Source organism: Struthio camelus, chromosome 3 (genome assembly GCF_040807025.1).
Source record: "Struthio camelus isolate bStrCam1 chromosome 3, bStrCam1.hap1, whole genome shotgun sequence".
Classification (NCBI taxonomy): Eukaryota; Metazoa; Chordata; class Aves; order Struthioniformes; family Struthionidae; genus Struthio; species Struthio camelus.
Window position 1 is genome coordinate 14333223 of NC_090944.1, and position 13434 is coordinate 14346656.

At 40.9% G+C, this 13434-nt stretch overlaps 1 protein-coding gene across 7 annotated transcripts in view; it reads right to left on the reverse strand.

The window, feature by feature from the left end:
• The window catches only part of ADGRF5 (adhesion G protein-coupled receptor F5), a 48327-nt gene that overhangs the window by 12800 nt on the left and 22093 nt on the right, over nt 1–13434 (reverse strand). For all 7 annotated transcript variants that reach the window (XR_011139975.1, XR_011139974.1, XM_068937013.1 and 4 more), the window contains exons 5-16: nt 13082–13142; nt 12336–12506; nt 10762–10941; nt 9282–9409; nt 8721–8779; nt 7910–8052; nt 6910–7122; nt 5420–5653; nt 3827–3991; nt 3468–3686; nt 2986–3204; nt 1506–1667 (exon numbers count right to left, since the gene is read on the reverse strand). Coding sequence is in view for 5 of the 7 variants with exons in the window: in XM_068937013.1 (XP_068793114.1) it covers nt 1506–1667; nt 2986–3204; nt 3468–3686; nt 3827–3991; nt 5420–5653; nt 6910–7122; nt 7910–8052; nt 8721–8779; nt 9282–9409; nt 10762–10941; nt 12336–12506; nt 13082–13142 (1954 nt within the window). In the remaining 2 variants the exon portion in view is untranslated. The remainder of the gene's footprint in view (nt 1–1505; nt 1668–2985; nt 3205–3467; nt 3687–3826; nt 3992–5419; nt 5654–6909; nt 7123–7909; nt 8053–8720; nt 8780–9281; nt 9410–10761; nt 10942–12335; nt 12507–13081; nt 13143–13434) is intronic.

Below are 13434 nucleotides of genomic sequence, written 5' to 3' on the forward strand. Positions count from 1 at the left end.
GTAGTTACGATCTTTGAGTGTATGTATGCCTTGGAAGCTGTATTTTTCAACAGCTTCCAAGCCTTTGCTACTCTCTACAATAAGAATAAAATGGAAATGTTTATGTCTTCAAATCTTCCTCTGAAGCCTGACCATGAGCTTTCTTGAAGGTTAAGAAACTTTTCTTGGAACCCTGTTTCCTCATTTACAGGCATCTTAGCACTTGCTGATTCTGTCAGGCACCAGAAGCAAGATGCTTGAAACTCAGTATTTTTTGGAGCTGAAACAAAAGTAAGAAACAAAACCTGGTGAAAAGAAACAAACAAACAAACAAACAAACAAACAAAACCCCTCCTTTTAAATTTCCAGTCCAATTTTTTTGGAATCATGATATTACAAAGAAAATTGAATCAAGCCCCTTGTTTCTGAGTACTGAACCAAATCAACAAACCAACACCCAAACTTTCAGAATTTGTCCATTAGATTACATTGCACAATAGGCGTGGAGGGGGGATCATATTGACCACTATGTGAATTGTAATTCTTCGTATGTATGCGGCCATCTCTAGCCCAAGGTTTGTGTTTGCTAAGGGACACAGTGCTGCCGCAGCACTAACAGGAAATTCATTTAGGCCTTGATAGTGAGACCTCAACACCAAATAGCAAGACAGACTATAGTAAGGTCTTGCAAATAATCTAATTGGCTTTGATTAAGTTAGTCATACCAATAAGTAGCTGCTGACTAAAGTAAATAAAATATTTGCAGTGTGATCCTAAGGCACACTGTATTTATTGCCAAAGAGAGTGAAATCTGGCCCAATACACTTAGAGTCCATGATAGGCACCACTGTTTATACTGTGGATGAAACAGAATTGCGGCGCTATATGGATGTCCAATGTTTGTTTTTTTTCTGATTCAGAATAAGAAGCTGAAATACCCAAACACTGGTCAGAACAAAACTTACCATCAAAACTGAATTTAGGAATGTTGAATTCTAACTGTCCAGTATTTCCTCCAGAGCTGACTGGAAGCTGGGCCTGCCCAGGTCTCTGCAATACTTCAGGGAAATTGCCACTCTTGTGTTTAAGGTGGATATGCTCTCCCACAGGCTGACCCTCTGCGCTAGACAACTTCTTCCTGAGGCCACACAGTCTTTTACCCTTGCTAAATTGTTGATGCAAGCTGGGATGTTTATGGCCGCGGTACAACTTGGGAGATAGAGCCCAGTGGGGCACGCCATACTGGAGGGAAGTAGGGACAGAAGAGGACTGAGCTGTGAAAGCTCAGGAACATAATGGGACTGCTATCAAATAGAGTGAAAAGAATTTTTTTTTTTTTTTAATTTCAGCAAAACCCATTCTTTTCTCTGTAATCTAAAATTTCCCTTTAAAAAAGAGGCAAAAAATTCTTGGCTAGCAAAATCTTGTTCCTGTTCCATGTCATGAGTAATAACTTTGTGGCCTCTGACTTAACAAAGTTATGGAGATTTCCTGTTTAACAGCTTTAAATAGTAACATTTTCTTACCAGATATCGGTTGCAGTATTATATGGTTACTCTTGACTTCATCTCCAATGCGATTAACAAACTTACAATATGCCAGGAGGGGTGATGTGTTGCTGTCTGGTTTTGTTTCTGTGTAATTATACATTGTGTAATAGCACAACAAATATCCTTCTTTATTTTTCCCTGCATGGAAAGATTGAGATAGGTTAATATAAATTTTAGGTCAATCAGCTAGCAGAGAGCAGAAAGCTTCTATAAAACTTTTTTTCCATATATCCTAGAGGAAAGCTTTCTTCGTGGAGAGTCAGTGTATGCTGATCTGTCTGTTGCTAATTTATTACCCCCCCCCCCCCCCACTTAGTAAGTCTTCTGGAAGCTGCTATATGATCAGCATCCTTTTTGATTGCTGGTGTATGAGCAAACCCTGCCCAAACCCTCTTACTGGGCAGGAACCAAAATTTGCCTTAGAAACACTTCTGGTGAATGGTCTTCCTGCTTCTGCTTCTACTACAGGCATTTGATTTGGGCTGGGATTTTTTTTTTTTTTTCCTGTTCATACATGATTCTTTCAAACCCAGGATCTGCCCTGCATTCCCATTGCTTTTCACTATGCCCGAGGGTCTCTGACTGCAATCTCTTTGGAAGGGATCTTTGCATTTTTTCTTAGCAACCCAAAGATCCAGTCTCCTCCTGCTTTATACTTCAGCCTGTTGTTTTTGCACTCCTGCATGTTTTCTGAATTAGTTTAGGTAGCTCTTCTGTGCTCTTTTCTAATCTATTTCGTGAGTCCCTTGACAATTCCTAGTGTGTAGAACATGCTAAGGAAGCTGCAAAACTGCCCAAAATTAAAGACATAAAAGCCTAGGCTTTTGTGCTGTTAATGATGTTTTTACCTGTATCCTTGATGAATATATAGTTCTCTGAATTGCATTCATAATATTTTATTCTACATTTTTCATGAATTAATAGATCTTCGTAAGTAACATTTCCTCAATACTGAATTCCAAAAATGGCAGAGTGAAAGATAAAAGCAAATAAATAGAATTCCACCAATTTCTAATCTGAACAGTGATGGGGATGCTTATTCTCACTGCCTGACAAGGCACATGAAACCACTGAATTTACTCATATTTATCGCTACAATAGTTGACTTGTGATGGCAAGGTGAATAAAAGTCACTGCTGAGAATAAAGAAGGATTCTAAGAATATCTGTAAGACATTACATAAATCACATATTGACTGATCCTGTATAGGCTGAAGTAAAGATCTGATGCTTTCCGATAACTAGTAGTAAGAAGAAAGGGCTAACAGACAATGGTAAAACGGGAAGAAGCTGGACATGGTTAAGGGTGAGAAGGACCTTATTGTGTATAACCCAAAATCATGTGAAAAATAGTTACAATTGCTAACTCTCTAACTGCTGAGATCACAGAGTCTCCTACAGACTGGGGTTGTGACACTCAGTGTAACTATTACTTCAACAAGTTTATTGTTTCTTACCAGCTTGAAATTCATTTTCTTGAACCACAAATGTAACATTATAATCGTCACTGGTATTGGCATTTATGCAACACTTAAGGGTTTGCAACTTGTTATTCTGTATAAACGCACTGATGGGGTCTAGCAGGATGTTCTGCTTCAGAGGCAAGGGAACAACCATGATTGTCGCATTGGCAGAACTGTTCAGATTCTTCTGGGAGAACGTGCAGATGTAGGTGCCTGAAAGCAATGACACAAAAAGTATGTCTCAGTCAACACAAGGGCTCCTCAGCTTTTATCTCGTCATGAATCCCAATACTGAACAAAGACATTGTTGTGGGCAGCATCATGCCTTGCTGTCCTCCAGCAGTTTCGTTTTTAACTCTTTTCTTTATTTCCTGTGGCCAGGCATCACAGTAATTTGCCAGACTAAGGATGCTGTAAATTATCTGGTCCAGAGAGTTCATTGCCTTTTGTAGCCAATACAAACTGTATTCACTCACCGCTCCAGGCCTCAGTGGCAGTCCTCACACTGAGCTCAGATTTCGCTGGGTTTTTGCTGCTATTGATGCACATGGGACAGTCTATAATTTTGGTGGTATTTCTGTCCTGGATTTTCCAAATTACGTTGTCATAGTTGCTCACATCACTTGTGCATGTTAGATTAAATGAGCGTCCCTCAGAAACGAATGTTTTTATACTTGAAGTTATAGTTACACGTGCTGAGGTGACACAAGATAAATGACATGTTATTGATGGTCATTCATTACAATCAGTCACTTGCAAATGGCACGTGCCACAGATGCCACCTGGGCATCATCAAAGAGCTTATGGTTTGTGTTACACGCTACCTGATTCTTACCTGTTCGGAAATACGTCACTCTGATGTTTTGACTGGTGCTTGCACCATGTCCAGTATGCAGCTCACATGTGTATGTTGTCACTGTACCTGACTTCTCAGGTGGGCATAGCAATGCATTGACTTTGAGCTTGTATTCAGTGCAATTTCCAGTGAAACTGGAGACTCCTAGAGTGAAATAAACAATCCTTGAGGGCTGTGGATGTCCAAAAATACCTGGGCTCTGAAAATCACAAGCAATCACACTAGCTAAGGAAAATTCTGTGGGTTTATATGTAATCTTTGGTAGCGTAGCACTTTTAACGCATCAGTGCCAAAGCACACCCTTTGCTCTGGCAGCACTCAACAGTGGTCTCCAAAGGCCAGAAGCCCAGCACTCTGCCCAGTGCTGGACACCTACTGCCAAAACCAATCTCACTGAGAGCCACAATATTGCTCAGATGCCTCAGGATGCCAGAATGAAGAATGTTGTGGTGCAGGCCTAACCTTATTATCTGTCATATTTAGGATGAGTAAGGTAAGTAAAATGCAAACAAATATTGCACATTTAAGATCATCTTATTTTGAAATAAACAGTGTGAGGACTTTGACAGGCATTCAACTTTAAATCTGAAGAGTGCAGGTTTAGCTGTAAGGGGGCAAGACTGCTAAAACTATCACATACTGAAGCTGAGTGTGCACCTGGTTTATGAGCAAAATTTGTGGATGAAAACCTGGCCACAATAAATCGAGAGCAAAACAGCTGATTACAGTAGGGCAGGATTTCATCCTTTCTCTCTGAAAACATTCCTGCACATCCTTATCTATCCTCTGCAGAAATGACTATGTGAATGAACTTTGAAGGTTTTCTCTCATTTTGCTGCCCCACTTTTTGCTGAAGTTTTATTGATAACAGATGGTTAATAATAAACAGTTAATCCATAGCAATAAAATAGCAATAAAATAATATTTAAAGGGTCCAATAGGGCAATAGTTTGTTTATGACAATGTTTTATAGACATTTATGTTGGTTTCTATTCATGCTATCTTTTAATCAGCTCTAGCACGATGTTCTTGGAGCTGTATTAACTCTATAATTGTATTATAAAAAAAAGCCTTACGGGAAGTCTGACTGAATAGGCACGTGATAAATCACAGCTACACAAATTGTGGAGTCAATTTTTTGCTATGCTGCAGCTGTTTTGAACTGTACCACCTGCCCCTTTGGTTACCAAATCTTGGTATGTGGTACCCAGAGGCTTTCACACCAAGGGTGATTGTGGAGAGATCCCTAAAGGCTGATCCACAGCCCTTACTCTCAAAACTAGACAAAGCAAAAATAAGCTTTGTGGAAAGTCAGTATGGTGCTGGTCCAGGCTGAGGCTTCCAAGCAGGATGGCACAGTTTTGAGCAGCAGTGTCTGCACAATGCATGAAAATGACCAAAATCCCACTGGGACCAAGACAATGCAAAAGAACCTCGCTCCCTGCTTTGGAGCACATACCCAATATTCATCCTAGGACTTGGCCTTTTGAGGGGAGCTGCTGCAAAATAAGAGGAGGCCCCAGAAGAACAGGCAAACCAGGCAGGCTAAAGACAATCTTTTGGTAATCTTACCTGTAATGTTGATAGGTCCATTTACTTTCCAGTCGCCAGTTAGTGATGGTAATTGTCTGTCAATGCAGCAGAACAGCAAAGGACCATTTGTCTGCATTTCAGGACTGTCACACGTAACATTAATGTCATTTAAATGTGAAATGATGTGTAGTGGAGAGACGTTTATTGCTTTCATGGCCTTATATATCAGCTTGTAGTACAGACTGCTGTTTGTGAAAATGCACATATAGGAACCTGCAAAGCACAGGAAGTGTCTGAGAACATGTTTTTGCTGTTGTTTCATCTAACTTTAGTTAGGAGCTGGGATCACTTCCTCTCCCAGTTTTCACATCTCCCGTCACTCTGCAATAGAGTGTGACTGTAGTGACTGCAGTGACTCTACTATTGTTAGTCAAAATTTGCTCTCAGGTCATCTGGAGCATGTTCCCTGTAGACTCCTGATGCCAGAATTCAGATTATCCCACTTCAGTGCTGATGGGCACTTGAGAAGAGACCAGCGCTCTGGGGCTGCAATGCTTAAAATCTAGCTGAGTTGGTATTTGGGGTCCAAATCCAGAGAGTAGCAACATGTCATGGTAAGTTAATAGTAAGACTATGCAAAAGAGTCCTACAGGGAATAAGTCAGAGATAGGTGCTTAAGGTAGACTCCACAAGAGCTGGCACTCAGAGTGCGGACACCTACGCTACTCAGAAGGTACTGTCAAGGAGAACAGGGTATTTACTGGCTGCTTTCTTAGGCATGTGTCCCCTGGATGCAAGCTAGGCTTCCCTTTGAAATAGGCATTCAGAGCCCTTCCTCCTTACTTTAGGCACAAAGGTTTCCCTTTTCCTTTTCATCTTGCAAGTAGACCACTCTCACAAGAGTGGGGACACCAAGATTCAGGTTGTCCTTAGCCCAAGGAGGTTTGAACACACAACTCCTACCTCCCAAATATCACAGGCTGTCCTGAGTCATAGTACCCATGCTTTTTGAAGCTAGATGTGAAATTCATGGTCCAAAGACAAGAACTGAGTGTGAACTTCAGTCAAGACTCTGACAGTACTGTAGAACTCCTCCCACCACAATTTCACCAACTTACCTGTTTCTGATTTTTGAACAGCCCTAAATCTGAATACATGAAAAATACTGTAACTCCAAACTTACTAGTTAGCTTATGTTTGAAAAGGGCAGGCGTATTTGATGAATCACCACACCAGAAGGGTGGGAAGGCTGCAAGCCATTTAGCCACCTGTGATATGGCAGTGAAGCCTACTACTCGGAAGACCCAGGCCTATATAGTCACTCCAGTCAGTTCATAATCTGCCTGGCATTGCCAGTGAGTAGGTGGTTCATTAAAGAAAGAACAAACATGAAAATTATGAGGTACATTATACTTTTCTCTTTCACTCTAGGGAAATGCCATCACTGCATTCTTCTTTGTTTTTTATAGAAAACTGCCCACACTAGAGATCTGCATCTACTGTTTTAACAACAGAGAGAAAAATCATACCAGAATCCACCGTTGTTACTTCAGTAATTTTAAGAATTGTCCTTGAGGTTTTTTGCGTAACTTGTGTTATCACTGAGTGTCGGTTGCTGTTTGAGATGATCTGACCAGAATGATACCAGGTCACATTCTCAGAAGCTACATTTGTCTCACAAATCAGTGTTATTGTGTCCCCTTCAAAAATATCTACAGGTATCACGGTGAAGTTTGTCTGATCTGGAAAGACAAAGAGCAACATTCAGTGTTATTGTCATTCAGCTCACATCTAAATGCTGTCTTGCATCTCATGGTAATTGCAGTTACTTCACAACTTACACATACTCATCATCATTTGCATGGCACCATCTCTGGTGCAAGGTACATCATTTTCCCATGACAGATCCTTCTACTGTCTTTGTCAGCCATAAATCCCAGAAATATTATCACCACCCCTACCTTATAAGTAGAGAGATCAGGAAGAGAAACAACCAGGTTGAGGTAATCCTCCAAGTCTGGGATAGACAGTCCAGTGCTCAGCGCTTGTAGAGTACAGCACTTTCTTAGGCAGTTGGTCAGGCTACTGAAGCGTGACACACCATCCAGCAGTGGCATGGAAATGTGCCAAAGGAACCAGAAGGAACCCTCTCTTACGTAAAGTGCAAGAGATTCACTGATTTGTTTAAAGAAGAGGGAAATGCTGGCAGCCTGATAGGCTAAGGGTTGTCACAGTTCTGGAAGTGAGGTCAAGGGTATTCAGTCTCTCTCCTATGGAGAAATTGCATCAAGGTTCAGTGGAGTTGCTGGAAGGAGTTGATTTTCAGTGGGAGGTACTGGGTGGATGGCTATCTCATGTAGTTCCTCAGCTTTGATGGCGTATGAGGAGATGAAATGAAACAGCCAGAGAAATACACGATTTTTGAAGGCCCAGTACCAAATAATCAAGAGTGTAAGGCAGCTGCATGAATAAGTTTACCAATACTAACGAAAAGGTCAAAGGGAAATACTGAGAGAGCTTTAAACTTACTTGTTATTTCTGTGGTAAAGGAGGTGGGAATTAGCCTGTACGACGTGTCTAGAAATTGTGGTACAAATCTATTAGAATTTTCTATCTGTTTGAAGGTTGCTGATGCTGCTGTTACTTCATAGTTCACAGAAACACTCCCAGGCCTGAACAGATACAAGAATGAGAGAAGGACCAGAAATAAATAGCCTTGCATATCAGTGAATTTATTTGTTGTGGTGACCTGTTTTGCATGGCTAGGAAGGCTCCTTCTGTGACTCAAGACTTGCTCTGGTGTACTAGAAGGTTGTGCTACAGCTCTTCCCCAATTCAGGACACATATAAGGTCCATCTACTTGGTCTGGATGCCTATCTCTAGTAAACTTCCCTTAGAAATCCTAAAATGCAGCTGCATTCAAATATGTGTTGACTTAAGTAATGTCTTTTGTATCCGGATCCAGTGTTACACTCACAGCCAATTTACTAATTCATCTTCCCAATGGCCTGGGAGATGTTGCTATAGCTTTACCTGCATCCTTTTGCCTTTTCGGTGAAATTCAGTCTTTTCAGAAAGCCCATAGAAGGATTTGATCCAGCTGGAGAGTTAATATGTTGCACGAACTTTTGCACAGGAATGACTTTTACCACAATCCTATCTTCATACTAATAGCTGGGTTTTCCTTTGCTCCTATTGTACTGTTATATAGCATGTATGCAACTGTGCACATTCTAAATGCAGTGAATATAGTCTTTGCTGACCTGCTCCTAACTCTGTCTCCTTGAAGAAATAGGTCAGAAAGATATCTGTTCCAGAAGAAAGAAATTGCTTCCCTACCTGAAACTGGTTACTGTTGCCAATACAAAGCCTGGTAAACATCTGTAGCTCTCATTAAACTGCAAATAAAGAGATATTACATGGAATGAGTCCTTTGTATCTTGTTCCAAGCTGCTTAAAATATGAAGTTCTCTGTTCAACATTGACAAGATCGAAAGCACATAGCAAACATATGTTGGTATAATGGGCCTAGTGCACTTCCCTCTTTCACTGGGATAGATTTGTGCTGATGGTTTCATTCTATATTTATACTGCTTGCTTGGGGACTTAAACTGGGACCAATATAGTGATTTTTTTTCATGCATTTTTGTACAAAAGGTTTCTAAATGCTTCCCTGCCTATTTGCATATTAAAATGAATGGGAATGTTGCTATTGACTTCCAGTGGAGGCCAGCTTTGGCCTTCCTCGTAGCTACCACTGCTGCACGCTTCACAGCTCCCTGCTGGGACAGAAACAGTGCACGATATTTTACAGCTAAGACACTGATCCTTAGGATAAATTCCATATCTCTGAGGGGATTAGGTGCTTTCAGGGATGGAAAAAAAAAAAAAAGTCTTTACCGCTTTTTCAAGGTCAGCTTTGTATTTTTTGTATAATTCAGAAGAAGAATCCCCGAGATCATTCATAAAGACTGTGTTGAGTCTGACTGACATATTTATTACAAGGGGCTCTCCCATACCACAAGAGTCTGTAAGGAAAAGGATAAAAATGAATGTAGAAATAATTAAAAACAATGATTTCAGAGTAATTTCTTAGCTTTTTTTTCTAACTTAATCCACTTTCTATTCAAGCATAAATCTTTCAACTTGCCCCAATTCAACTGTATGATAGCAAACGTAGGATTCTCCTAACTGTCTTTATCTGAGAGGTCTAGTGTCTGATAGGTGTGTGTGCTCCAAATCCAGTTGATGCAAAGCTATAGATACCTCCAGAATGTGATACATTCAAAAGATGGTAAACAGCTTTCCTACAATGGTTGAATTACTAAAGGGTTCTAGTTGTTGAAGGAGTTTAGATGACTAACTTTGACTGGATGCTTAACTTTTATGCGCCTAAATTAGATGGGATGAATCTCCTCCATAGGATCAGTCTATGTTCCACTGAAATTAATGGAAGAATCCTTGATGACTTCAGAAGGATAAAATTGTGGGTCAAGCCCTATCAATGGACACAAGAGATGGCAAAATGCTTAGAAAACTATGGGACTTTTCTGAGTAGGATCCCTTTAAGGATATGCCCATACCATGTGATGGAACATGGTGCCCAGGGCCCTAAACTTGCAAGGGAGCTAGGGCTTCCACATGGTGGGCTGCCTTGCAGAGGTACTAGCTCTAGTGTTAGAGGCAGTATGGCTGTATCAGCACGGGGCTGCTCTGTGATAGAAGCAGCACTGATTAGCGCAGGCACGCTGACACTTTTGGACTGCGTCCAGCTCTGAGGCTGCCTCTGGGTATCTCTGCATGATGTGCCATCTCAGTATGAATTGAGATGAAGTAGACCCTCATGGGGTTTGTCTTGGACTGCAAAGACAACAGGTCATGCTCCACCCCAGCACTGCCAAGCCTAAGTGTTCAGTCATCAGTCAGGTTCCTAAAAAGTCGTGGGCAGCTTGGCACAAGAGCCATGAAATAAAAGCAAACAAAAGATACACACTATTATTTTTTTGTTTCCTCTCATCTTGTAAGCATTGAGACACACTTTGGTCACATTTTTAAGCTCCTCTATTGAAAGCCTGAGGATGCAAAAGTTTCTTTGCTTAGTAGAAGCTGAAAGTCTCAAGGAGGCGAGTGAACGGGGCTCCAGCATGGACACTGAATATCTCTAGGTATGGCTCAAAGGTCTATATGGCTCAAGGTGGGCTTGCATCACAATGTGAATAAGACCTCCAGGGCATCCCTGCAGACTTTGCACATTCATTGACAATGTGTAGCCAGTTCCACCTGGGGGTGCTGCTATAGAGCATCCTTAGGACTATCCCATCTTTCTTCTAACTAGTGTGTGGGTTGTAGAGTGATGAAATTCAATGCTATTTCTCCTTACCTGCCACCTGAGGCTCACAATAAGGCCCATAGAAAGGCAATTGTTTGATGTAGCCACAGGACTGCTTGGGTGCTAGACTGACAGAAGGGCAGGTTATTAAGTCACTGCAAACTGCTCTTGGCCATGCATATCCACTTTCGCAGGAGCAACAGCTCTTGTTCTCACCAGTGGGCAGACAAACTAGTGTCAGACAGAAAGACAAATATATGAGAATGGTAAATGGGACAGAACATATTGCATGATACATATTTGCCCTGCTATATCTTTATGCATGTGGTCTTAACTGAATGTTACCTTTCTTGTGAGTTCACTTAGATGATGTAAGCTTGATGATCTGATGCCTTGCAAATTTTACTGTCCTAATCATAAATGACTAACCCAAAAGGGGAACTAGGCTTGTACAAGAATAAGTCTGATCAATTATCTTTGAGTGTTATATGAATGGAAATGTGAAGCCTGATCCTAAAAATTTCCCTGGTATATTGGCTAGGGTTCTATGATAGTTTTAAGGTTGGATATTTTATATACATTGCCTAGGCCAGAAGTAAACATCATATATGCTTTTCAACCTTGTAATAGCAGCCTTCAAAAATATGTGATGGTTATTTGAGGTCTTGGTGGCTAATGAGATGCTGTGTCATTCTGTATCTTGACATCTTCTCTTTGTGTATCTTGACACCTGAACGCTGCCTAAGAGAAAGCAACATTATCCTGAAGTTCTTGGAAGACATACATTCTCCCTGATCAAAAAACCCTTTTCACTGTAAATTTTTCTGCTTTGAATGTGCCATTGGCTACTAAAAGGAATTTAACTCTCAATAAAGTAGAATAAAATAGTAACAAAATGATTTTTGCACATTGCATGCGATCCTGAAGGCCCTTAACAGATTAGTTTGCTTGTTGTTTTGAGAACTGATGGGCATTTCCTTTCACTGCTCCCAGTCCAGTGATAAGAAAGCACAAAACATCCCCCTCCTCTACTGTTGTAAATATTTGATGTGTTTATATATTCTCTACCGTTTTTAGTTATTTGAATGTGATGTTGCACAACCACAACTCACATAACAACACCTATCTGATATCTTTGCCTGTAAGAATAAGTCAGAGAGTTACATCGGCAAAAGATGGCATCCCATGAAGCATGTCTTTGTTGAGGTCAGAGTACAGCCTCCTATAGTAATTTACATTCCAAGTGCAAGTCTGAAGGAAGTAAACACTCTGATAATTGCTGTTGTAGCTTCCTGAAACTTTAAAGTAACTCAGACTACTTGTTATTCAAACTAGAGCAAAATCCTTTGGCTCAGGGTCTCTCACAGTCTCTCTCTTCCTTAAAGAGAGAAAAGAATCCAAGGCTACTCCTAATGCCAACATTATGTAAAGAGGAGCAGCGGGGATGCAGATGACACAACATGATGTGCTGTGTGCTAAAGCTTTGGTCCCGAGCCTTTCAATAAACAGCAGAGACAGTTCAGTTTTCCTGACCTCTAAGTGAGATGGGGGGTAAAACTGGGAGAGATCAAATAGTGGCGCACAAGCATGTTGCCCAGAATACAAAAAAAACCCAACCAACCCACCTGTTGTAACATTGATGCTTGAAACTGTCAGCTCTACATTTGAAACATTTGCTGAAACTGGAAGATTAAGGTTCTTGAAATACTCTTTGACTGGACCCAGAAAGGATAAATCCGTAAGGCTTACTTCAATGTCAACAGTATACTCCACAGTGGGAAAGTCAAAAGTAAGCACTGAAAGAGAAACAGGATGAGACTGCAAAGCTATGTGTCAGGGTAAATCATAAGCTGATAACTTCCAGGTCAGCATTTGGGCTCTTCATTGCTATTTAATGTTAGCTGAATGTAACATACTGCTTCCCATTTCCTAATCAGTAGATGTTCCACATGTGCCTTATCTGCTGCTTGTCTGACAAAACACAGATTTCTTTGGACTCAGAGCAATAGGAAGCTGAACAAAGTGGCATAATATATGCAGAGAAAAGCTGTCTCATCCCTTCTCTCCTTCAACTCAGCAAACACACAGGTTGTCAGTTGTAGACTGAAGCCGTTAGGGATTATCTTGTGATCTTGTCCTGCTAAAAGTCCTTTTTTTTTTTTCCTTCACCATATATTTCGTCTTGCATAGAAAGCTGTGATCATATATTTCAATCTCTGACCAGCTAAATGTTTCCACCCCTGTGGTTTATGCCCTTATTACCACCCTGTTTTTGAGAACAATTCGCTATCTGGACAGATGCTATCCCCAACAGTTATTTCATCCTTGGCTTGCTACAGTCTGTTCTGATACCATACATTTGTGCACATACCGTTTCGCTTCTGCCTTTGCCACTCCAAGTGGAAACGTTCCTCTTCTAGCATACTGTTAGTCTGGTGGAGAAAAGAAAAGAAAGTTTTATTTGCTGTTGCTAGCATGAGAGAAATAGTGAAGAAAATGAGGGCGTAAATAAGAATGCTCCCTCCACTGTTCTCCCCCCACTCATTCTCTTCAAATAGAATATCTATGTCTTCCAAGCAGGGAAATGTTAAAACACCAGCTAAGGGGTGTATCGAGCTTGCACCTGCCTTTTTGCATATCTTCACAAGCAGATGTGCCTGACCTTAATAGGAGCTCTGCGGCTGAGCTGCAAATTGTCTGCAGTAGTACTCTCTTCCCCTGGGC